This window comes from Dasypus novemcinctus, chromosome 29 (genome assembly GCF_030445035.2).
Source record: "Dasypus novemcinctus isolate mDasNov1 chromosome 29, mDasNov1.1.hap2, whole genome shotgun sequence".
NCBI lineage: Eukaryota > Metazoa > Chordata > Mammalia > Cingulata > Dasypodidae > Dasypus > Dasypus novemcinctus.
Window position 1 is genome coordinate 25,935,893 of NC_080701.1, and position 25,124 is coordinate 25,961,016.

At 51.9% G+C, this 25,124-nt stretch overlaps 1 protein-coding gene across 11 annotated transcripts in view; it reads right to left on the bottom strand.

Moving 5' to 3' along the window:
* The window catches only part of ANK1 (ankyrin 1), a 236,103-nt gene that overhangs the window by 109,653 nt on the left and 101,326 nt on the right, over positions 1-25,124 (bottom strand). Inside the window, exon 1 of one of the 11 annotated variants that reach the window (XM_071212673.1) lies at positions 1,785-2,094. The exons of 7 other annotated variants lie outside the window; for them this stretch is intronic. In XM_071212673.1, the coding sequence (XP_071068774.1) occupies positions 1,785-1,823 (39 nt within the window). In that variant the 5' untranslated portion in view covers positions 1,824-2,094. Of the gene's footprint in view, positions 1-1,784; positions 2,095-25,124 lie in introns of those variants that run through there. 3 more of the 11 variants (XM_058289998.1, XM_058289995.2, XM_071212675.1) reach the window with 3 other exon arrangements.

Genomic DNA, 25,124 nt, shown 5'->3' on the forward strand with positions numbered 1-25,124 from the left:
CGATTCCTCTCAGGCTCGGCTCCGGCTGGAGGAAGGCTTCTCCCACCTGAGCTCAGAGGCTGCACTCGCTGCGGCCCTCAAATGTCAAGGAGGAAGTAAGCGGACGGAGAGGAAGGGAACGGAATTCCAGAGCTCGTCGGGGCTGCCCTAAAAGGGAGAGAACCCTGCTACCTGAGACTCCCAGACTATTATTAAACTTGCACTTCCTGAGTGGGGTGACACCAGCGGAGCAATAAACAAGTAGCCCGGGGAGCCCCAGTGTCCTGGGGGGGGGAAGCGTGCCAGGCACGGTCAGCGAGCCTGTGGCCCCGGAGCAGCCCAGGCACGGCCTCACACCCGACCCGAGATCCCAGGGCCACTTCGCCCTCCTCTGGGGACCCAGGCGGCCCGAGTTTCCCCCGTGACTTACTTTCTGGGTATTTAGCGCACAATCCGTATCTAAAAAGGCGGAATGGGCGCATGGGACAGAAGTCAGCATCTCAGCATCCTTAGGGGTCTTGTCTCGGGAAACCGCAGCCTAACGAAGTCCTTGCCAGAATTCCACGGAAGAAATTCCCTCCCTCCAGGCTACGCAGGCAGGCCGGGCCCCTCTGCTTTTACGTGGACGCTGCCCTCCACCTCCCAGAGTCCCCTTAAAACTCAGCGCCCGCGTGTTCCTCGCTGCCCAGGTCAGGCCTCGCAGAGGGGCAGTCAGTGTGGCCTTTGCCATCACCCCGCGGACTACAGAGAACGAGGAGCGAGTCCCCGGCGGCAGGGAAGGGGGCGCACCCATTGTCATTGGGCGGCTTCCATTTTTCTGTCCAGAAAGTTAGGCGGCTCCAGCTTTACATTGTGTCCAGGCACCCCCATCAGACTACCAGCCGCAAAGACAGAATGAGCAAATTAAAGGTGTCATTGGGGACACCAGCGTAGCACGACTTGGGAAAGCAGGACTCCTGGGTTCACTCCCCAAGGCAACTGCCGGGCAGTGGGAAAATCCGCATGCCTTTCTTGGCGCCTCCTGCACCCTTGGGGACAGTGGGATGCGGTGATGTTTGACAAAGCCCCGCGGGGGTCCCGAAGTTGGGAAGCCCGTGGGTGGGGGGTGCCGGCTCTGCCACTCGGCGCCTCGGGCAAGTTGCTGAACCTCCGTGTCCCCGCCGCTGAAGTGGGAGTCAGTCTCAGGCTGGCAGGTGGCCGCGAGGCCCGCCGTGGGCCGCGCGGGGAGGGAGCCCCAGCTCCCTGGCACACAACAGGTCTGCCGGCCCATTCATTTCCCGCGGTGCCCACGGCGCCGAGGGGCCAAGCGCGCCACCCGGCCGGGCGTCCCCTCCCCGGGCCAAGGCCGTGTCATGCCCGCGGGTGCCCGTGGGTCCCTGCGAGGGTCGGCCGGGCGCACCCCCGGAAAATCCGCCCGCCCGGACGATGCCCCCCCCCCCCGGGGCTGAGCGGGGCGCGGCCTCCTCGGGGTCCCCGCGCGCCCCGGCCCCGAGTCCCCGCGGGGAAGCGCCGCGGCCGCCCCGCGCTCGGGCCGCAGCCGCCCGGCCCGGGCCCCGCCGCCGCCCCAGGTCGGGCCGCCTCCCGGCCCCTCGGCGGCCGCAGCCTCCAGGCCACAGGAATTTTCCTCTGGATCCTGCGAGAAGCCTCGGCGCCCGGCGTGAGGCCGCGCGGGGGCCGGCCCGGGGCGCGTCCCCGCATCGCGCGGCGAAGTTGGCGCGGCGAGCAGCCCGGGCGGGCAGCCGCAGCCCGCAGCGATGGGCGGCGCGGGGCCCGGCGGCCCGCGGCGCGGCCGGGCGGGTACTCACGGCGGGGTCGGCGCCGGACCTGCCCTGTCGCGCTGCCATCGTCCGGCGCTGAAACCCGAGCCCGGCGCCCGGCTCCCCCGCCCGCCTTATCTGCTCGGCGGCGCGGGGCGCGCCAGCAAGTTGCGCGGCATCTGGCTAAAAACACAGGCTCCCGCCGGCCGCGGCGCGCCCCGGACCCCGCGCTCGGCCGCCGCCGGCGCTAACGGGGCTTCTTCATCGTCTCTCCATGGCGAGGTCGGGTGGGAAAGTTGAGGCGAGGCGCCCTCCGGGGACCGGGAAGCCGCCGCCGAGCCCCGCGGAGGGGGGCGCGGGGAGGGGGGCGGAGGCGGGGGGCGCTGCGGGTGCGGGCCCCGGGCGGGGAGCCGGCGTCCGGCCGACGCGGAGGGGGAGGCGGGCACGTCCCGGGGAGGTGCGGAGCTCCACGCTGCATGGCGCGCCTGCCCTCCTCCGGGCGCCCCGAGCGCCCCAGGGCCCGGGCCCCGCGGCCAGGGTGAGCTCAGCAAAGTCTATTTCTGCCCCATCACCGATTTGCCCGTTCGGAGCTCTCACGGCGCGTCCCGAGACACCCGCTGAGCCTGCCCATTCCCGCTTGTGCCCGAGAGCCGCGGGGCGGGGTGACGCCGAGGAGCGGGGCGCCGAGCTGCGCACCCCCGCGCCCTCGTCCCGCGGGGCTGACGGTGCTCGGGACATACCCGCGCAGGGAGCGCGCCCCGGGTCCCGCTCTGCCGCCATCCTCTCCTTGCAGGGAGGTCACTGCAGGGGCAGACGTCCAGAGGGGGTGGGTGCCTGGCGAGGTCTTGGGGTGACACCTGCTTACAGGAGCAGGCTGGATTGGAAGGCAATGCCGGGGTGCTGGGCCCCTGGCGACATGGTTTGTTCAAATCGTGGATGCTTTGTCTCAGGGCCCCAGCTTGTGGGCTCTTCAAACAAGAGCCTAGATCCACTTCCTAAGACAATCTCCCCCACTCTTCCCGTCCCGTAGAGCCGTGGGATGGCGAGGAGCCAACGCACTGGGCATTACGAGGTGGCATTACGACCTTGTTTCATTCTCACGTCCACTCTGTAAGGTAGACAATGCTGCTGTCCCAGTTCTCTGGATGAAGATACTGAGCCCCAGAGAGGTGGAGAGCCAGGATGAGTGAATGGTGGGTCCGACAGACCCAAAGCTAAACTGACCCAAAGTCCTTCCATTAACAGCACTGGTCAGATTTCTGACCCCAAAAATGTGTTCAGTGCCAGACCATGATAATGTGGAGGATGCTACTGAAGGGTGGAAAAAACTCTTGAGTGTTTTCCAAAGTGAGGTGCTCTTCAAAGCCATTCCGGTAGAGGAAAGTCCCGGTTGAGTAGGATTTTTAAAAGATCAAGAGAAAAGGCCAGGTTGCTGCCAGAAAGAGTGATCTGAATCGCTGTAATAATGCAACTAATTCCTCACCTGGTGCGTGAAAAAAAAATGTCAACTTGAAGACCACAGCATCAAGACTCTCAGCTCTACTAGAGGGCAAGCATCAGGATGGGTGGTCTTTGACAGGCAGCTAGAAAATGCCCACAAGTCTGTACCAAACACGGTGTCCAGCTGTGGGAAACCCCCAAAGCCCTCCTTGCCCTGCGTACACGTTTTTAAAACACAAATCACCCTCCAGGTCTCCTGCGTTGTGCCTCCCAGATTGCTGGAATCTTCCAACACAGAGTGCTTCAGTTAATAAATTATGATTACTGGAACAGTTCTGCTCCTAGCCCAGTAGAAAATCTCAGGAGACCCTCAAGCACTGTTCCAGCATTAATATTTAGAGAGAGAGAAAATTCCATGCTCAAATGGAAGGTGGATAATATACATAACACTTTCACAGACACTAATACAACTGACTTGCATAATGAGCTGAAAGACCATTTCTCAACAGCTGTATTGAAATATAACTGACATACTATAAACCACATATTTTTAAATGTGCAATTTGATAAGTTTGGACGTATGTGTACTCCCATTAAACTATCACCACGGTCAGGATAATGAGCATCTCAATCACCTCCAGAAGTTTCCTCATGACCCTTTGTAATCTCTCCCTTCCATCAACTGGTCTACACCCTTGGCCATCCTTGGCACAGCCAGCCTTAATTTTGCCATTCTAATAGGTGTGTAGTGGTATGCATTGTGGTTTTAATTTGCATTTCTGTAATGACTAATAATGTTGAACATCTTTTCCTATGCTCATTTGCCATCAGTATATCCCCTTTCATGATTATCTGTTCAAATTTTTGCCCATTTTTAAATTGCACTGTTTTTTCTCTTTGAGGGGTCTTTGTATACAGAATAGCTATATAAAAGTTAGAAAACTGAAATCTTACAAGTAAAGCAAGTTATTCAAAGTTAAATAGCAAAAAATCCAGGGCCATTTGGGTACCAGGCCTTATGTCTCCTAAGTCCAATGTTCTTTACACCACACGATGCGATGGGTTATGTACTATCACAAAGAAAAAGATGAGAAGCTCATAGTGGACCAGAGTGGAACACAATACCTGGTACTAGGAGACAAATGAGAAAGATGCTGAGGTATTATCAGTAGGACATGAGTACTCAGGACGCCAAGAATTCTTGACATCAGCCACGACCTCATTAAGGTCGCTGTTTTGCAACTTAGATACATGAAGAATGAGACAAAGTCCCAGAGAAGAAGAAAGGAAACAACTGCAGACATGTTGCTCAGTAAGGCCACCAGGATGACAGACACTAAAAAAGAGAATATAACCCCTAAAAAGGTGAACTCCAACACTAGCGCCTGGAACTCCAGAGTGCCACTACTTACATGCTTTGCTTTCCCACGGAAGTACACTGATAAGAGTAACTAACTGATGAGACAGTCAGGTTCGCAAGTTTTGAATTCCAATTCCTCTTCCTCATTTTTCCCACAGCTCCCCATTCTCCAGCCATGACTAGCGCGGGACAGTGGTGCTAAATAAATGCTTGCTGATTTGTATGAAGGATGATCTATTTGCCATTTCTACTAGTCAAAAGGAAGCGTCAAAACCTGTAAGTCAGGTGGTAAAACTGGTGTAAAAAAAGATTCAGATTAGACAGAAGGAACTTTCCAGCTGTAAGGGATGCGAGTTAATGGAACGCATTATTCAGAAAGGGGTGAAGCTTTGCCAGGGACCCTTCAGGAAAGCAGAGAAAGGACGCATCATTCGATATGGCGCGCTTAGCCGAGGATGCAGGGATGATTCGGAAGGGTCTGTGGGCCCTAGAGATTCATAAACCGTTATTTGCCCCCATGAACTGACAGGCCCTCCTAATTCCTGGACCACTGCACACCCTCCGACCACAGATAATCAGCCTCGCTCCTTCTCTGTCTCCTATTTTTTTTTTTTCATACTTCTCCAGGGCTGCGTTTTTTAGGCACGTATTTTTTTCTTCGGTGCCCGGGACATCTGCCAATGAGAATCCCTGAAACCAAACCAACCCAAACACTGCTGGGCTCAAGAAAAGCTGGGGATTCTCGGGAAGGAAGGCCAGCCACCGGTCCCCTCCCACGGAGCAGCTTCGAGCCTGCAGGTTTCTCCAGTCTCGCTAAATATTTTACCAACTGTCTCTTTGCAGCATCCCGGGCAGACGAGCATAATGAAGTGCTGGAGTTTCGGCCTCCACGTTAGCTCTGCATTATGCCAGGAGGAGGCCGTGCGGGGAGGAGAATTGGAAGCAGCTCACTGGGCTCCCCTTACCAAAACCCCAGCTAAAAGCCGGGCCCCTTGGGGCTCGGTGAGGAGGGCGGCGCCCAGGACAGACCGAGAACGGGGACCACGTAGGGGAGGCACCCACCCTGAATCCACACGGGGCTCGTCAGTCCTGTTCTGCTCTTCCAGAAACTGGGGGAACTCTTCTTTGCTCAAAAGCCTGAAGCCAAAAATTCCAGGATCCCCCAATCCTCAGGACTGGGGAATGAACCATGGACTAAAGGAGACATATTATTATTCTATTATAGACTTCTGATTATTCTAGCAATGGAAGAACTTGTATCATTGATGTAAAGGCAGTGGCCACCAGAGGCTCCGAGGGGAGGGAGAGCGGTAGGTATAACATGGGGCATTTGGGGGACATTGGAATTGCCCTGCGTAGTGTTGCAATGACGGATACAGGCCACTGTATATTTTGTCAAAACCTATAAAATTGTGCGGGGCAGCGTGTAAGCTATAATGTAAGCAGTGCATCAGTATGTGCTCAGCATAGTAACAAATGGACCACACGAATGAAGGATGATATCGATGTGGGAAAAGGTGGGAGGGGAGGGGGCGAGGTGTATGGGGATTCCTTATATATTTTATGTAACATTTATGTAATCTAAACTTTTAAAATAAAAAAATATGTATTTTTTTAAATGGGGGAAAAAATAAACACATGGGCTTTGGAGCCAGGTTTTTTAAAAGCTGGGTGAGTGTCTTCTCGGATGACTCTGTCTCGGATGTACAGAACACATGCTGTACAATGTAAAATGTGACTGGGGGAACAGGACCTGCCTGGGGTGCCACTGGCTCCTCTCTAAAGCAATGTCAGGGCTGCGATGCAGGGCAGACCTGGAATCCAGAGAAGAGGTTTCTCCAGAGAAGCAGCTTCCGGCACCGATCCACCACCCTTCCCCTGGCAGATAACTGGGATGGACATGCCTCTCGTCTTCCCATTTTAACCCTCCTCTGGTAACAACCCACCCCAGGAACTACCTTAACAATGCTATTTGCTTTTCTGGGCAGCCTCTTGAAATACACAGAGTCAGGAGACCCACCGCACTTGAGCTGTGCACCTTTCCCTAAGAGAAACAACTTCTCTGAGCACTGTGCTGTCATCAGCTCAAGGAGAATAACCACACTCAGCTCTCTCGGGATGGTGAGACCAATGTCAAAACGCCCAGAACTATTTCTGATGCATAGCAGGGACGCCCCACACGAAAGCTGGTGACTCTCCTATTTCCTCTTTCCCTCCTTTCGCCCTTCTCAACTAAGGATGGCCTTAACTTTTGTGAGAGGTTAACTTCTCCCCGCAGAGCGACAGAGGTTACTGATCTTGTGGCTACAGAGGAAACCAGGGCCTCGTCACCGCTTATCCAGGGTCCCACGGCACCCCGGAAGCCCACAGCTCTTCCTCTCTCTGCAGTGAAGGGCAGTTCTCCAGCGCCCTGCGCTGCTGCAGCCGTGTCCTAAGCCCCGTGGCGGCTCGAACGCCCCCTGCAGCCTTCCAGCGACAGGTGGACGGGATGCCTCTTGGCGCCCCACCTTTCCTGTGTGCCCCGCCCCTCGCCCGCGCAGCGGGGGGCAGGCGCCCCAGCTCCTAAAACCCTGGGCGCTGCCGATAAGGGCGGGCCCCAGGAGCCCCACCCTTTACTGAGAAAGGCTGGCCACGTTATCAGCCAGCGGGAGCCCCCCCAGGAGCGGGCCACCCACCCAGGGCCCCGGTGCCGGGAGGCTCTTGCTCCCCTCCCTTACGACCCCGTTCCCCAAATGATTAGGAATGAACTTTACAGAACACATGCTGTGCAATGGAAGCTGTGACACTGAGCTGAGCACGAAATGCAGGCTGGCTCCCTTAAGACTGTAATTCCTCCGTAACCTTTACAGTACTGAGAGAAGGAAGGGAGAGGAGGGGAAAGGAGGGAAACAAAGAGCGAGTCTTGGCTATTTTTAACTTGGTGAGGTGAGCCCCCCAACTGGCCAGTTAGATAGCGGGAGCTGCCGCCTCCCCGGGGCACGGGGTCCCAAGGGTGGGGCGTTATTTAGGGGGTGATCAGAGCCCGGGAGCAGGCCCCGGGGTGTTGGCACCGGTCTCCAGCATGTTCCTTTTAAGAGGGTTGGCAGCCCCGGCTTCTATTTTTAAAAGCAGGAGAAGGGTGCTCCGCGGATTCCAGGACAGGCCAGCGCGAGCCACGAGCTCCCTGGAGGGGGAGGGGCTGAGTCTCCCATAAACACAGGGGTTCCCCAGATCCACCGGATCCTTCCAAAAAGAGCTCGAGTTGCAGGTCCACTCTTGGGCTCGATCCCAGGGGAATCTGACTCGCCATGAGGCCTGGGGCTGGGAAAGAGGTTTGCACGCTGGGTCTGTTTTCCAGCCACCCGGCCCTGGGCCGGAGGCTCCGAGTGGCACGTCTGCAGGGGGCAGGATTATTATTTTCCCCGATCGTGATTCCCAACCTCACTGCTTCTCATCCAATAGCCAGATGAAGAGAACAGAATGTTTTAGGTACAACAGCAAATTTCAGCTCTAGTATCCATTTCTCTTTTGCTTGGGGGGAAAAAAAAAATAGAACCACAAGTCCTAAGAGCCGAATGCCTTGAAAAAGAGCAGCTTTTGCCGACTGGCGCTGGGAGTACCATGGACCCCCTGGGCAGAGAAGGGAATATGAGACGTAATGTCTTCTCACCCTCGCCTGGGAATCCCTGGCCAGGGGACGCACTCAGGACGCGGTTCTTGAGTTGAGTTGGACTGAGTTGTGGTCCCTAAGCCAACCCAACGGGAGCTTCAGCCAGGCTTGGGCGAAACAGCACATGGGAATGTGAGCACGGGGCCAGCCCCAGCTTAGAGGACCCAAAATGTTAGCTGAGTTGGAGTCTAGATGAATTGAGGGAAGCGGATGTGGCTCAAGTGATAGAGCTTCCGCCAACCATATGGGAGGACCTGGGCTCGATCCCTGGGGCCTCCTGGTGAAAAAGAAGAGAAAGCGTGCCTGCACGGCGAGCCAGTGCACGCGTGGTGAGCCGACTGCCCGCATGGCAAGCCGAGTGCCTGTGTGGCAAGTGCCCGTGTGAGTGCCCGCACGGTGAGCCAGCGCCTGCGCAAGTGAGTCACGCGGCAAGATGACGACGCAACAAAAGAGAGACGAAGGGGAGAGTCAAGGTGAAGGGCAGCAGAAACCAGGAACCGAGGTGGCACAAGTGACAGGGAACCTCTCTCCACATCAGAGGTCCCCAGGATCAAATCCTGGAGGAGAAAGATGAGCAGAGAAGACAAAAAGAGAATCAGATACAGAAGATCACACAGAGAATGGACACAAACAGCAAAAACAGCAGGGCAGGGGAAGGGGTGAAGGGAAGGGAAAAAAAGAATGTTAAAAAAATAAAAATAAAAGAATAAATGAATTGAGTCAACTCAGAGTCTAAACATGAGTCCCCCAAAAAAAGTCAGGCAGTGAAAAAAAAAAATCAAGATATCTCAAGTTTGGTTGACTTAATTCTTCACTTTGGCCTCCTTGGAAAAAGCCTTGGAGCTGCTGTCCTTTCCTAGGTGGGGAAGTGACAGGTGCTCCTCATCCCAGAGCCCTGGGGGCCACACTGGAGAGAAAGGACCGCCCCCCCCTCCGCCTCCCAGACTTTTCCCCACAATCTACAGACTCAGCAGAGCAATTCCAGGTAACAAAGCCAAAAGTTCTTCACTAGTTCCTATGGCTCTGCTGAGGGTGAAAAGATGTCGGGATGTCGTGAGGGGTGTAAAGAGCATTCTAAAAGCACCCCCCAGGGAAACAGATGTGGCTCAAGCAGCTGGGTGCCTGCCTATCACATGGGAGAAGAGGAGCAAGACAGCGAGCTGACGCAACAAGACGAAGCAGCGAGATGACGCAACGAAGAGATACAGCAAGGAAACTCGATGAGAGACACAACAAGCAGGGAGCGGAGGTAGCTCAAGTGAGTGGGTGCCTCCCTCCCACATGGGAAGTCCCAGGTTTGGATCCTAGTACCTCCTAAAAAAAAAAAAGAAGACGACCAACAGAGAGTAGACAGCAAGTGCAAACAACAGGGTGTGGGGAGGGGAAGAGAAAGAAAGAAAGAAAACAAATCTTAATAAAAAATGCAAGTACCCCCAGTCCACGCAGTGTACTGGCCTGCGTCACGGAGCCATGCTTCGTCCTCCCCACTGTGGGGGGCTGGCTACGCTCAGAACTGGTGGCACTTCAGAACATATTGCGCGACTGCTGGTGGGGGAGCTCAGGCTCAGAGTGGAAATGACATGCGTTTTGGAAAACGTTTCTGAGAGCACTGCCAGAATGGGCCCATTTCCTCACCTGGGCCCCAGTATTTCCAAACATGAACCTGAACTTCCCTCCGCAGCCTGCAGGGATGAAGAGAGGAGGAGCAGGCCTTGGAGAATGGGCAGAACCAAACCGACTTGGACCGGGCCAGCCTGGAAGCAATTCTTTTGTAGCTTCACGTGACCAAAGGGGCTTGAGCGCCGGCAGTGAACCCCAACGTTACTTAAGGAGGCTGGCGCCAGCTCAAGGTCAACTGGGCGATGGCATTGCTGCCTTAGAGGAACCAGGGCAGGCAGGGCTGACCAGGGGCTCCACGCGGGCCTCCGCTTCATTTGAACAACTCACCCCGAAGCAAGGGAGGCAGGTGGTCCGTTGCCAGCCGCCTGGAGACCTGCCTAAAAGTCCCAGGTGGCCTCGGCCCCCAGAGGTGGGGCAGCCTCTGGAGCGTGGCTTTCACAGCTGGGGGAAAGGGGTCTCGGGCCGACTTTAGGACTTGGGAAATTCAGACCACGGCACCCCTTCTGGGCTCCCTGTGTCCATGAAAATTCACCTGTAGTGAAAACGAGATACAAATGAAAGAACCAGCAAGGGGGAGAGGATTTGGAAGTAATTAGCTAAAACTTATGAGCTGGCACGTTTAGAGGTCTTAATAACTCATTTACTCCTTACCACAGCCCTATGAGGGAGGTACCAGGATCATCCCCATTTCACAGATGAGAAAGCCGAGGCACAAAAACATTAAGTAACTTGTCTAAGATCACCCAAGAGTCACAGGATGCTTTGGGTGGTGTATGGAAAAGAGCGAAGGGAGCTGCCCTGGTTTTTCACATGATTATATGAGCTGGTGGTAATTTTAGGGCAAGCGGGAAAATGAAATCCAACAATTCAGCAAGAACTGCTGAATGAGTACAGCTAGGGCCTCTGTATTAATTCGGCCATTCTCTCTATTTAGGAAAGACCCCAGGAGTGGATTGGCTCAAATTGTTGAGCACCTGCCTCCCACACGGGAGGTCCCGGGTTTGGTTCCTGGTGCCTCCTAAAAAAGCAAAAACAATCAACCAGCAAAATGAATGAGAAAACCAACTCAGGGAAGCCATTGTGGCTCAGTGGTTGAGCGCTGGCTTCCCATACACAAGATCCCGGGTTCAATTCCTGGCCCTCAGTACTCAAAAAAAAAAGACCCAGCCACTGATTAGAAATGTTCAATCATTGTTTATATGAACCAGTGCCCCAAAGGGTTTAATAAAAGGCTGTTGAGCTGAGCTTGTCCTTTCCTAAGGCATCCAAGGGAGATGTAGAGTCTGGAAATAATAATGTTACATCTACTTCATATCCTATCTATAAATAATAATAATAAAATCCTGGGACCCTAACGCCAGCTGTGCTCTGTGGAATGAGAACGCCCCTGGCCTGTAATTTCAGGAACGCATCCACCTGCACCAGGCAGGAGGGTCTCCAGGAAGCAGGTGATAAGCCGTCCCGGCAGGCTCTGGGTCCTCCAGCCCGAGGAGGGATGATGAGGTCGCTGTAGGGCATGGGGACCTCCTGCCGGGGCACCCACTGCTCCCCCTGCACGCCGGCCCTGACAAGCAGGGGCAGAGCCAGCTGGCCGGAGGTTGACTGCAGAGGTTTCCTCTCTCTTGCCAGAGCCCCAACATGTCAAAGCAATTAAACCCAATAAAACGACTAAATGGCCTGTCCTTCTGTCTCCTGCATTTTGCCCTTCCTCCCCACTGGACAAGAAGATGGGCTCTTTCCTCGGAGGTCCTCTCTAGCTCCTTTCAACAGGGTACTTAGCAGCTACCACTGACCATCACCTTGGCCCTGCCCTCCTTCTAGTCCTGTTACTACCAAGGCAACAAGGTTCCTCGCTCAATATTTCACGCAGGGCTCATCCTATCGTTCTTAATAATTGAATAGAGAACATTATCTTTCTATTTAATCCTCTGGTGAATGCTGGCTGGCCTCCCTTTCAGAAAGCTTACAGTATTTATAATTACAACCCCTTTTAAAATTACTGAAGTTAAAAAGGTGGAAGAATAAGCTATAAGCGATCAGCCACATCTGGACTTCTCTCCAGGCTGCTTATCTGCAGAAAGCCTCACCTACGCTGGGTGAAGCGAAATGTAAATGATGAAGTTGGACATTTCTAATCTGGTCGTCTAGCATGTGTGGATGGTCCCTTTTGAAAATCCCTGGCATCATACCCTTTAAAGAAATAAAAAGTTATAAATGTATTGATTTTCTTTCCATCGCTAAAGTCCTCTGACTTTATGAAGTGAAGATCATATTTCTACTCTAACATCGACCTTGAAGTCCGCTTCCATATGCTTCTTCCAAAAATGACCTTTCTCAGTGTCGCTGACCTTGAACTTCTACATAAAGGAATGCCAAGTAGTAGAAAAGAGCCAGAGAAATGGGCAGTGCATCAAGCGTCACTAATAAAACCATTATAATTTCTGGGATGGCTGAGCTGGTTCTTAGCCTCTAGTGAGACATTTCCAGGGTTTCTGAAACAAGATACAGAGACGCCATGAACACTTCCAAAGGAAAATCGTTATCAATATCCACATCAGCCTTTAGTCCCTCAAGTGCTTTTAGGTTAAATCATCACTACAAGAGCTCAGGGGCACTGATAGGTCTCCTTCTCCTGATGCCTTTATTCTTTCATTTAGATATCAACTACTGAATTGCCATGTGCAAACTGAGAATCCAACGGCAAACACAGATAAGTATATTGTACAGTCTCACCCTTGGGAAGATTACAAACTAGTAGGGATGACAAGATGCCACATGGAAAAGAAAGCAAACAATAAAAGGGTAAATAGTAAGACAATAGTTCAAGAGATGGCTCACGGCAGTATATGATTAAATAACAAATGAGCGGTTCCAGAAAGAAGTGCCATGAGTTCAAAGGAGGGATTGAGATCAGATGAGGCTATAGCACTGTGGGAAGAGCAGTGAGATTCGAACCAAACCTTAAAGGACTGCCGGAAGTCATGAGGATCAATCTTAACACCACTAAGGCTCATTGGAGCCCACTGTGTTCTCGGCATTTGGTTACTGAAGATAATTAAAGGGAAACACGCTTCCTGATTGCCAAGTTCAGGACACAAGGATCCAGAAACAAATACTTTGTAACTTTACATATAGATTTCACAACAAAATAAATATGCCTACTCTAAGGAAACAGGTGAAGATAATTATAAAAGAGTAATTTCTAACTATAGTAGAGCTTTTAAAGTTTTATGTCTCCTGTCATGAGATAGAAGGGAATTTCCATCCCTCACAAAGACTTAATGCAAAGTGTAAAGTGAGATGGTAGTTGTTACACTCATTCAGAAAAGTCTTGTGTACCTGCTGTGTGCCACTGTTTAGGGTCCAGCACGGATCAGATAAGAACCCCGCTCTCCCAGAGCTTACAGTCTAATGGGAGAGGGAGTGGGTCAAGAGATGAAAATGAGATGGACAACCTATCAGGAAGCAACGCATGCTCTACAGAAAACTCCCCAGGGAACGGGGATGGCGAGTGATGCGGGCAGCTGTGCGAGATGGCGCTAGATGGGAGTCCTCCCGAAGGTGACCCTGGGGGGACAAGCAAGGAGCACTCTGGCGCCTCATCCCCTGGCCCCACCACGATAGCCTCTGGCCTCGTCTAGAAGGCTCCCCCTACACTTACACATCCATGCATCTTTGGAGGCCCAGTGGGTGAGAAGTTGGAGGGACGGCAGGTGAACCACAGGAACGACATAGATGACCACAAAAGGTGACATCTGGGGCTACTTGCTCTGTGCTCTAAGCATCTTACAAGCGTGAGCTCATTTAACTTTCACAACAACTTCATAAGGTAGGTGCTCTAATTACCCTTATTTTACAAGTGAAAATCAGGCACAGAGAGGTTTTAAAAAAATGATCGAAGGTCACATAGCACTGGACTCGGCAGTCTGGAGCCAAAATCTCTGCACCTTGGAGCCAGATCTGCTGTAAAGCTCCGTCCTAGTGGCTAAAGGGTGTGGACAGCGAGAGCACAGAAAGTCAGAAGGCCCGGGAGCGCTGAGGAAGTGGGGACTAGAGCAGCGCTTGGGTGCCACCAGCCGGGAGAGGAGAGCCGGGGAGGCCTCTTTCTCTAAAGGGCTGTGCTGGGTACACTGGACGGTGGTGCCCGGTCCAAGCCACTTACTCTAATTATTCCGTAGCTCTGTTGAGCGCCGACCTTGTACCGAGGCCAACAGAGAGCGTGGAAGAAGAGGCAGGAGCCTTCCTGGGGTCCCGCGGGAGAGCGCCTCTGAAATGCAGCTCCCCAGTGAGACGAGACAGGAGGCCCGCGCTCCCCTCCTCTCGATTTTCAACTGGTGACTTTGAGTTATTTCCTCGGGGACTCCGACTGAATTCGCAAAGAGCATGAACCTTTCCCACAGGCCTGGAGGAGTCTGTTGAGTTCCCCCGAGTGACTCCTGAGTCCACATCCGGCTGCTTCTCCTCCACCCCAGCCTCTGCGCTCGTCCTGGATTCTTCCCACTCGGCAGTGCTTCTCCGTGGGCCACTGGGGACGTTCTCCCAGAGCCTGCGGTAAGGAGACTTCAGAGCTTGCCCAGGCCGCTCTGAGGGAGTGTGTGTTCATGTGAGAGGGAGACAGAGATGGAAAGAGAGAGGACTTCAAGGCAACAAGACAAAGCGGATGAGAGGGCCCTACACTGGGGTGGGGTCAGCCAGGAAACGGTGGGGGAGAGGATGGCAAAGTTCCCAGCCTTGATTTTTGTAGGCAGATGGGGTTTACTAAAAGGATTCTTTAAAGGGGGTGCAGGCGGCTGCGGATGGGAGAGTCTAGATCACCCAAAGCTCAAGCGTGCTTTTGGCCTGTCACTTCTCATCTCACCTGGGGGCAAGTGCTAAAGACAAAGTTCTCTCCCTGTTCTTCACTATCTGGGGAAAGTCTCGCTCTCTGAAATAAAAGTCAACGCTCTGTGCTTTCGCTGGCACCCCCATCTGGAAGGCCGCGAGAGGGGCAAGCTAGTCCAGGCCTGGTTGATGAGTGGGATTCACCTGCCGGCCTCATCACCCAAATCTCCTCGGCCACAGCGCCCTGCCCTGCCCTCGGCAGCTTTCCCGGAAGGTCAGCCAGCACCCCCGCTGGACACAGGTGCACAGCTCCAAGAGAAGTGTCCCCCCGCCCCTGGCAGAGTGGTGGCAGCTCCCTCCTGCCTGGCACATCCCAAGGGTCGTGGAGGTGAGGGGACTTCCCAGGACCCACCTTTCCAGGCTCCCAGCCTGGGGCGCTCCAGCTCTGATCCCACCACATTTTCCACCCCCTTCCCTTTTTACTTCCACCTGCACACATGGCCTGTGTCTTCTGCAAAGGAAGAAACATGCCATCTTCCTGATCCAAGGAAAAGTTCAAGGACGGGTATGCCCTGAGTGTACCTACAGAGACCCAGACTTGAGGGCCGCGGAGACAATCCCTCATCCCTGGGACCGGAAAGATGAAGGAACCAGCCCGAGGTCACACAACTCAGGCAGCGGCAGGACAGGAAGTCCACTCCTCTGCCTTCCAGTGCAGCACATTCCACACCCACAGCCCTGGGGTCTTCACAGACGGCCCCTTCTCCCTCCCCAAATGAGAGGGCTGTGTGCTGAAGACCAGGGAGATGGAAAACCAAGGAGCAAGGGCAACACAAAACCCTGCACCACACCAGGGAACTCTACAGCTGCAAGCAGGAGTGTCCCATCCACCAGCCAAGTGGGATCTAAGCCCCCTCTCGAGTTAGAGGTGGAGTGGACATCGCCATCCCAGGGTCCTCAGGATGGAGGAATAAAATATGGATTAGAGCGGACTTACTGGTATTCTACTATAGAATTATTGTGACTCAAACAACGGAAGAAATTATATCACTGATGTGGAGACAGCGGCCACGGGAGTTGCTGAAGGCAGGGAGAGGGACGAAGAGGTGTGATGTGGGGGCATTTTCAGGACTTGGAGTTGTCCTGAATGATATTGCAGGGACAGATGCAGGACATTATACATCCTGCCATAACCCACTGAATGGACTGGGGGAGAGGGTGAACTACAATGTAAACTATAATCCATGAGGTGCAGCAGTGCTCCAAAATGTATTCACCTAACGCAATGAACGTGCCACATGAATGAAAGAAGTGGTTGATGTGGGAGGAGTGGGGATGGGAGCTGTGAGGAGTGGGTTATATGGAAACCCCTAATATTTTTTAATGTAACATTTTGTGTGACCTATGTATCTTTAAAAAAAAAAGATAATAATAATAATAATAAGCCTGCCCAGAATTGGTAAAAATGTTGTTTGTAAATCTTTGGAAATGAATAGAAATGGTGAAAGCATACCATGGTGTTTCCAACTAGCAGTGCTACTATATGGGTATATGACAGTGGTTGAAAAGGAAAGTCTAAGGTCACGTGTATTACTAGAAGGAAAGCTAAAAAATGCAACGTGGGACTGTATAAGAGTAAAACCTCATGTAAAACACGTATTTGGGTGACATTGCCTATATAAGACTGTTTTTACAAAATATAATTACAAAAATACTAGAGAGAAGGACCAAGAATAGCAGCTATGTATGGCACGGGAAGCATAGAGAGATTGAGAGGTGATGAGTTTTGTTTGTTTATTATTAGTGGAATAACGAAAATACTCTAAGAATGATTGAAGTGATAAATGTACAAATATGTGATTACACAAACTACCATTGATTGTACACTTTGGATAGATTTATGCTTTATTAATGTGTATCAATAAAATTGATGTTTTTTAAAAAAAGGAATAAAAAAAAAATCCCTGCCGGAGAGCTGAGACCCAAGGGCCGGGGAGGGCAGGGGTCTCCACGGAGCAGAGGGCAACCTCAGGGCCCGGTTCCAGAACCCAGGAAGACGAGAACAAGTGGCGGGGGTAGAAAGCAAACGGGGTGGGGCCCGAGGGATGCTTGGCTCACTTTTAGGAGGCAGCCGGGGACTGCCTGGGTGGGCTGACCCTCCCCAAGTGGCCAGGTAGGCCAGGTAGGCAACCAAAGCTCTGGCCAGGCTGAGAACAGAGCTAAGCAAACCCAAGGATTTAAATCCTGGAGATCTGAAATTGCTGGGTCCAATACAGGAGCTCAAAACCACTCGCCAAGTCCTGGGTCTAAAGAGGGCGCATGGCGTGTGTGCCAGGCGGCAGAGGCTGGCAGCTGGGGGGGTCTGCCGGCCACGCTCTCTGCTCCCACGTGGGAACTTGTTCCCGGCCCACTCCCAGTTTTGGGGAAGTTACTCCTGCTCTATAGCCGCCGGGTAGAAGAAGGAACAGAACACTCCATAGAACTGTTCGGCTGAACATACGACCTCCCAAGACGCCCAGATATAAGTCCGAAAACAACAACAACAACAAAGAACTGGGTATGTGAAGAGAAACCACCTCTGTCACGGGGCCATGTCTGGCATTTTTTGGGTGGGTATTTCACACTGGGAGAGCAGCAACCCCTGATGTGATGGCTCCACCTGCTCCCTTTTATCTGTTCGCCGCTAACCAGCATGTGATTGCAAACACCATTCCACCCCGCAGTTTCCACCTCCACAAAATGTTCTGAGTGAGTCAGTTCTGCATCCTGCGAGCCTGTCCCCGTAATGTGTATAAGGAGATCCCCCCACCCCAGGTATTTCCGACCACGCTTGAGGGCAGGTGCCGCCTGTTGAGAACCATCTCGGGGTCGCTGATTCTCAGTGAGTCAAGCTAAGCACTTTATTTGAGTCGAAATACATTACACTGCAGAAATTAATGTTTATTTCATCTTGCACATTTAGAGTTAGGGCCTCTCTCATCACCTACACAAATCTAAGGAAACAAGATGCCAATCTGCATCACAAATGAGTTGAAAGAATTCCATCCTGTTCAGCTTATACAGTTTCAAGTATTTCATCGACTTGCTCATTACCCATCAGCTGATCAGAAAGTCCTGCTTTCTAACTAACTCCATCTAAATAGTATAGGCGTTCCTAAAATACCCACCATGGAAAAAGCTCATTTGCTCATCCTAAATCCATTTCACCTGACTGAATGATTTTCTCATTTCCAAAGAGAGCTGTTAAACCAACGATGCAAATTATCAAAGCCCCATAGGCCCAGGAGGAGAAAAAAAAATGAGATTACATTTAGGTAAGTCCAGCCTTAGCAAAGTAACAGTGTATGTACCTAATGGAAGGGGGCACGCGGAATTTTTGTTAACCAAACACCCCATTTCCTCTTTGAGTCGTATCTCTTGCAATCAAGTGACTGAGGATTCCCATTGCCAGGGCTTCTAAGGGATTCTCCCAGTCCATGCAACAGCCCTTCCTTCAAAACCCCGGACAGGACATTAACTGGACTCTGTTCGAATACTTTGGAGAATTCTAACTGCTGAAAAGCTCTTGCTCCGGTCAAGTTAGAATCTATTTCCACCCTGTCTTGCCCCATAGGAGGAGCACCATAGAATGAATGAGTCTCTGCCACTGCAACTGGGTGACAGTTAAGACTTCAGCCTCTCTCTCTCTCTAGTCTTTTATCTCCCTTTGTTCCTTCAAGGTTTCTCCCAGGCATGGTTCCAGACCCTTTTCCTTGCACACTCCCTGCCTATATATGTGCTCCAATGATGGAGATCTCTCCTAAAATGACTATCTGAGCACAGATCTTCTCAAAGTAGCCTGAAACTGCCTTTCCCAAAGTGTGTGCCCAGGAACACCCACCCCCATCTAGACAACAAGTGAATTTGGCGGCAAGTAAATTTTGGGCACGGAAACCTTACCCTCGGAGATTCACGATAAAAAGAAGCACGTTAAAGCTCCGAGCAGTCCTGGGAAATAAGGCTTGTTTCGTGGAACACATTCCAGGAAATGTGTTCATTTCAGTCATTTTTTCACTGACTGGTCTCCAGCTAGCCAAGCTGTAAAATACTTTATTATATTCTCTGCCCCACTTTTTTACACTGAGCCCCCCCCCCTCACCCCCGGCAGCCCCTCAGGCCCTCAAAAATGTAATAACATAGAAAGCGAAGAATGTTAAAGCAATAGCCAACTGTATTTAGTGAATTCCTTCTTAAAGCAAAACATCCTTTGGGGATATGTTTAATCAGTGCCATAATTTTCAGCTTTGTAAATGTGAACCTCTGTATGGTAAATGTTCTCCACAATAAAAACTGTAATACAAAGCAATGCTACCACCTACCACACAGATATTTTCTTAGGTGATTGACATTTGCTGTTAAATTCCCTGACAGTTATGAAAGGTAAGGATTGGAAACCCATTTTTAGATACTTTTAGGATGCTAGTATACCTGAATCCATTCAATTAAAGCTTTTTTTTTTTTTGCCTTCCACAGAAGTTTTATATATAAAATGTTTCGCGTGCACTTGGGACCTAACTACTTAAAGAAACCCCTTTTGCCAATTATATAAACCTCTGGAGGTGCATCTGCTTTTTTAGTTCAGATGTTGGCACACTTACTGCTGTGGTTTGGTTCCTGTTTTTCAGAGTACAGGGGTGAGTCCTGCACACATCAAGCCCTGCCTGTGTCCACTGAAGGACTGGGTAAGGTGAGTGATTTGAAGGGCACAAAAGGTGGACCTGCCATCTCCCTGCCACGGTGCCAAATGCCCCTGGAGTCAACCGTGTGGCAAGTGGGCTCTTGAGAGCTCCAGGTGAAAAGCTTCTGCAGGACCTGGGAAGGGCGAGGCTGACCAGCCCTCGCCAGCCCGCACTAGGTTTTCTTCCTAGGTCTCCTGTTTCTGCTGCTGATGCAAAGCCAGAATGAGGTTCTGCTTAAGGCTCCGGCCTCTGGGACCAGCTTGCCTGGCTTCAGATGCCCCATCCACTGCTTTCTAGCTGCGCAGCCTTCAGCAAATGAATCTCTGTGCCTCAGTTTCCTGACCTGTAACATGTAACATCCTTAAAGGGCGGTTGCCGAGGTTAGACACATGGATACCTTCTTGTTCTTAGAACGGGATCTGTCTGGCACAGGGCGAGGCTCAGTAAGTGTTCATTCAAAGTACTTCTCCCTTTTCTCAGTTTGATCACCCTTATCACCCACTGCTTTTCACCTGAGCTCAGGGGTTCTTAATCTCTTATGTTCCATGGATCCCCTTGCCAGTCAGGAGAAAACCACAGACCCCTTACTAAGTCCTCACTTTAGTGTGTATTATTTAATAAATATGTCACCAACGCGTCCCTACAAGACTAATGCTTTTTTGAATTCCACTTCAAGCTCACGGACCCCTTGTTAAGAGCCCCTGCCTTAGCTGCTCACGCCCTAGATTGGGTCTTCGATACTTCTCATCTGGCCCATTCAGCGGTCACCTCCCAATGGGCGTCTCAATCTCCAGGCTCCCCTCCACACTTCCACATGTGGTGCAAGCAGCGTGCCTGGGGTCAAGCCATTCCCCTGCTCAACACTCCTCCATCGCCCCTCGCTGCTTTCCAGGTTGTTTAAATGCCTTGGAAGTTCACGGCCAGGCCCTGCCTGGTCTACTTTGCAGCTAACCTTCCAACCTCACCTCCTAGCGCTCCTTCCCCAGCCAACCTGAACACCTCCCCTACTGGGGCAGGGTCTTCCCGCGCTCTCACCTCCTTCTGGAAAGCCCTATGGCATTCACCTCCCTCCACGCACCAATGTCATTATCAAATCTGTACTTTAGAGCCATCCTGGGGCCTCTCCTTAGTTTCCTCTGCTTGTCATATTTTCTCCCTTCTATGAAATTTCGAAGCATTTTATCCCTGGTGGTGGCTCCTTTTTAAAAAAATGTGGGTGGTAGTGGTTTGTGTAATGCCTCCTCTGCCCTAACAGGCCACCTGGGATTCACAAGCACCCACCGGCAGCTGCCCAAGTGCCTGGTAACTTCGTCAGCTTGGAGGATAACACAGAGCAAGACTCCGAAGGAAGAGGAGGAAGGGCAGGCCACGATGGGATAAGTGTGTTAGTGAGCCTTCAGAACAAGGGCCTCCGTGTGCAAAAGGCAGGGCTGGGAGGGAGTCTGCAGGCTCCCTGTGCTCTGGAGGAACTGGGAGGACCTGCAACGAACAGGGGGAGACCCTGCAGGCAGACTCGCCCAGTTGATGATCATCAATACCGTGTCTCCACGGGAAGCGGACGTGGCTCAACTGATAGAGCGTCCGCCCACCACACGGGAGGTCCAGGGTTCAAACCCAGGGCGTCCTGGCCCGTGCGGTGGAGCTGGCCCACACGCAGTGCTGATGTGCACAAGGAGTGCCCCGCCACGCAGGGGTGTCCCCCATGTAGGGGAGCCCCATGCGCAAGGAGTGTGCCCTGCACTGAGCCGCCCAGCGTGAAAAAAGTGCAGCCTGCCCAGGAGTGGCACCGCACACACAGAGAGCTGATGCAGCAAGGTGACGCAACAAAAAGAGACACAGATTCCCAGTGCCGCCGAGAATGCAAGTAGACAGAGAAGAACACACAGTGAATGGACACAGGGAGCAGACAATCGGCGGGGGGGAGGTGCAGAGAGAAAAAAAATTTTTTAAATAACATGTCTCCAAGCAAACCAGCAAGATTAGACGTAAGTAAGCAAAGCCAACACCCTTCCCCAACAACTTCTGCCTGCCCCATGCACTACTTGCTCTGAGTACATGCCATTCATTTCGAGGCTAGCATACAAGTTCCTAATGGCCATGGTGGGAATTTGGAAATGAATGGGGTAGAAAGGCAGGGCTGAGTACAGATGTTCTAACGCCGGAGCAGCTACGTGAACGTGACTGTGTGCCAGAGACATTCAGAACAATCGGCTATTCCTACCTCGGCGCTTGACAGTAGGCCTCTTCGCGGTAGTGCATGGCAAGTACTATTTATCTGCATTTTTCAGATGGAGAAACAAGGACATTGAAAACGAAGTGATTTTTCAAAACCCCACAGGAAGACAATTTAGATGGAGATCGAAAACCCAAGCTTCCCAACTTGTCAGTTCATCACTCCATCCACAAATGCTTTTTAACCGAATCTGAGAAAGAGTGTGGTTTTATAAAAGGCTGCTTCTGTGAGGGATTCCATAAATGGAGGAGAATGAAGGTAGTGGTGGCACAAATTCATTTAATGAATCACTGAGTGCCACCGCCTTGACACATTTTCACATTGTTTCACAAAAAGCCACAGTTGGTGTTCAACGGTCATTCATTTTTCAACCGCACAAGAATTTATTTAGTGCAAGGGAAATCCCAAAGCAAAGAGAGATTAATTTTGGAGTAAGGACCACAGCCTTAGGGAATCCAGAGGAAAAGGAGAGCTATGAAAGCCGGAGAGGAGTGTGGGAGCTGCCCCACCCCAAAGTGTGGGTAGCATTTGGATGCGCACAGAGAAATGGGGGTGGTGGGGCGGGCCCGTTCTGGAGAAGAAGAGTTGTGGTTTGTGACTCAGTCAGTAGCTTGGTGAAGTTGGATTCGGAAGCTCCATTCTAACAGGTGACATCAAAGGGCAATTCACACCATTCAGAGAGTCAAAAAACCCAACTGCCATGGCTTCAAAGTGCTGCAAAGAGCTGACTCTGGACTCACATTATCCTACGTCCAAACACAGGTCCTGCCACTTCCTGGCTCTCGGATCTAGATTTAACCCCTGGGACCTGGTAATGGTAGCTAGGAGGAATGAGGACCTTGAAAATAAGTGAAACTATATTTTCTTCTGAGAGGTAAGCTAACAGTCAACACACAATGGTGACAGGGTGAGCTTCAGAGGTCTCCCTAAAGGAAAGGTATCTCACAAATGCATAGCAATGGGAACCTGGCTCATCTGTTGAAGGCTGAACCAAAGAAGAAGAGGATGGAAAAGAAGGAAAAAGAACAATGGCCGGGAGACAGCTACCCTAACGCTCCCACAGCACAGCAGCCCTCCCCCCTCATCTAGCGCTGCTGGCAGAAGTTGCTAATTTTTGTCCATTAGGCTAAAAGTGGCCTCAGAACCTCTCTCAACCCAGCTGCCCAGGCAGCTGCTACTAACTGATTGGCATCGACGCAGAGTGAGCCTCGTCGTCTATCCCAATGGTGTTTAATCAACAATCTGCAACAAGCGGGACGTGCTCTGCAGTGGGGAATGAATGGCTCATCAAGCCTTACCACCGTCTTGATGACACATTCTTCAAGATGATTTTGCCTCCCGTTTCTCTGATTGCGCTTACCAGGGCGCTGGTTAGTGCTGACTTGCCGCTCAGATTTTCTTAATGGGACGGAATTCACTGACCAGACAACACAAACGGACGAGAACACCGAGCCCCTGAGAAGTTTTCTTTCTCACTGTCAATTAATCAGTCCCTTCTGTGGGTTTGATGAGCGGTAAGTCAGGCCCCAGATCTGCTCTCTGACTGGTGCCACAAAATCCAGTTGCTGGGATGCCAAAGCTCTGAGGCCACAGGGAGTAGCCACAGGAGCCGGCAGGCAATACACAACCTTGTCTCCTCATTCTCTGTAACTGCAGTAAGACTCAGTTCCCACCTCTCTAACCGTACGTGGCTGCTGAACGCATTCACTGAGCTGCGCTGCGTGTGTGACAGCTTCGTGGCTGCCACCCAGCGCGGCTCTGTCCTGCTCTCTTCCACCCCCCTTGCTTCAGGGCCTCATTGCCGTTTCGCTGGAGGGCGGCAATGTTCTCACTGGTTCTCACTGCCTGCCACTGCCATAACCCGTTCCCCAGCCCCGCCAGAGTGAGCTTTCAGAAGCCAAGATCTGACCATCATACATTCCGACTCAAAAACCTCTGCTGGCTCCCCGACCCCTGGAGACTGGAGTCCAAAGCCTTAGGCTTTTCCAAAATGTTTGCAAAATGTTCACCAAAATGAGTTTCCAGAATGTTCCCCGCCTAGCCGCTGCCTATCTCTTCAGCCTCACCTCCCACCACTGTCCGCGTACCTTCCCCAGCACAAGGCGCTTTTGCTTTCCCTACTCCTGATCACGCTTTTTCTCCGCTACCAAAGGCCTTTTCATCCTCTGCTGTGAGAAATTCAACTGATTCTTCAAGGCTTCTTCAAAGTTCTCTTCCTCTAAGAAGCCTCCCCGACAAACTCCCTTTGTCTCTTGACAGGCAGAATTCTTCCCTGTTTTCGTCTGACAAAGGCTGCCCAGGCAAAACACCAGAAATGGGTGGGCTTTTCTACAGGGAATTTATTAGGGTAAAATCTTACAGTTCTGAGGCAGTGAAGATGTTCGAATCAAAGCATCACCAGAGAAGCTGTCTCACCAAGAGCCAGCTGCTGGCCATCCTGGACTCCTGCCACAGGACAAGGGAAAATGGCGGCCGTCTCTGCCTCCCACCAGGCTCACTCTCTCCCCGGGCTCAGGGGTGAGTGATCAGGCTTATGGCTCGCCTCTCCCTCGGCCTCATCTCTTCAGCCTCGGGCTGCTCTGGGGATTCCAGCCTCCACTCTCTCTCAGCCTCTTGGGGTTTCTCAGTATTTCTGCAGCTGTAGGTGATCCTGGAGTCTTCTCTCACATGACAGGGTAAAATGGCAGCTCTCTTTCTCTCCTTTCAGTTCTCAGTTTACGTAAGATTCCAGTAAAAGGAGTAGGACCCACCCTGTGCCTGCAATCGAATCAAAGGCCCTTAACTGAAGCAAGCTAATAAAAGTGATCTAATCAAAAGGTCCCTTCATTGAACCTAACCAAAAGGTCCCACATACAACAGGCTTACACACGCAGGAATAGGTTAGCTTGAGAACATAATTTTCTGGGGTCCACAAGTGACTCAAATCAGCACATTCCCCATTCCAGCCCTCCCACTGTATTTTGTTTCACATCACTGACGCAGCACTTATCACGTCTGGAGGATTCAAGATTGTGTTCTTTGTTTTCTATCCTACTCAAAAAATTCTGTTGACCTAAACTGAAGGTATGTGGAAGGTAGGAAGATATTTTTTTAAATTCCCAAAATTCTTAGAATGTTTAAAGTTATTGATCCAGGGAAGAATCTGTGATTTCAAGCAAATCCTAGCAGCCAGCAAGTCCTAATATGCCAGGCACCGATCTCATATAATGCCCAGCAGTCCTGGGGCAGCCACTAGTATCTTATGGCTTGACTTGAAGGAGAACAGTGGACAAATTCGAGAGATAATTGGGAGATAAAACTGACTTGGGTCTCAGGGGCAGCTGATCTGGTCACAGGGAAAGACAGCGCTCCCCCGTCTAGCAGCCAGGCAAGGCTGTGTCTCCTGCTGTGGCCATTTGCAAAGAACCCAAAGACCCTTGTTCCAGTTCCCTCTTGCCCCTTGTGAGTATCCTTTCACATGCAAGGACATGCAAACACACACTCACATGCCTCTTGAGCCCCAGAGTCAGTCCCAGCCCCCCAGTTCCCACGTTGGGCAACCATGTAG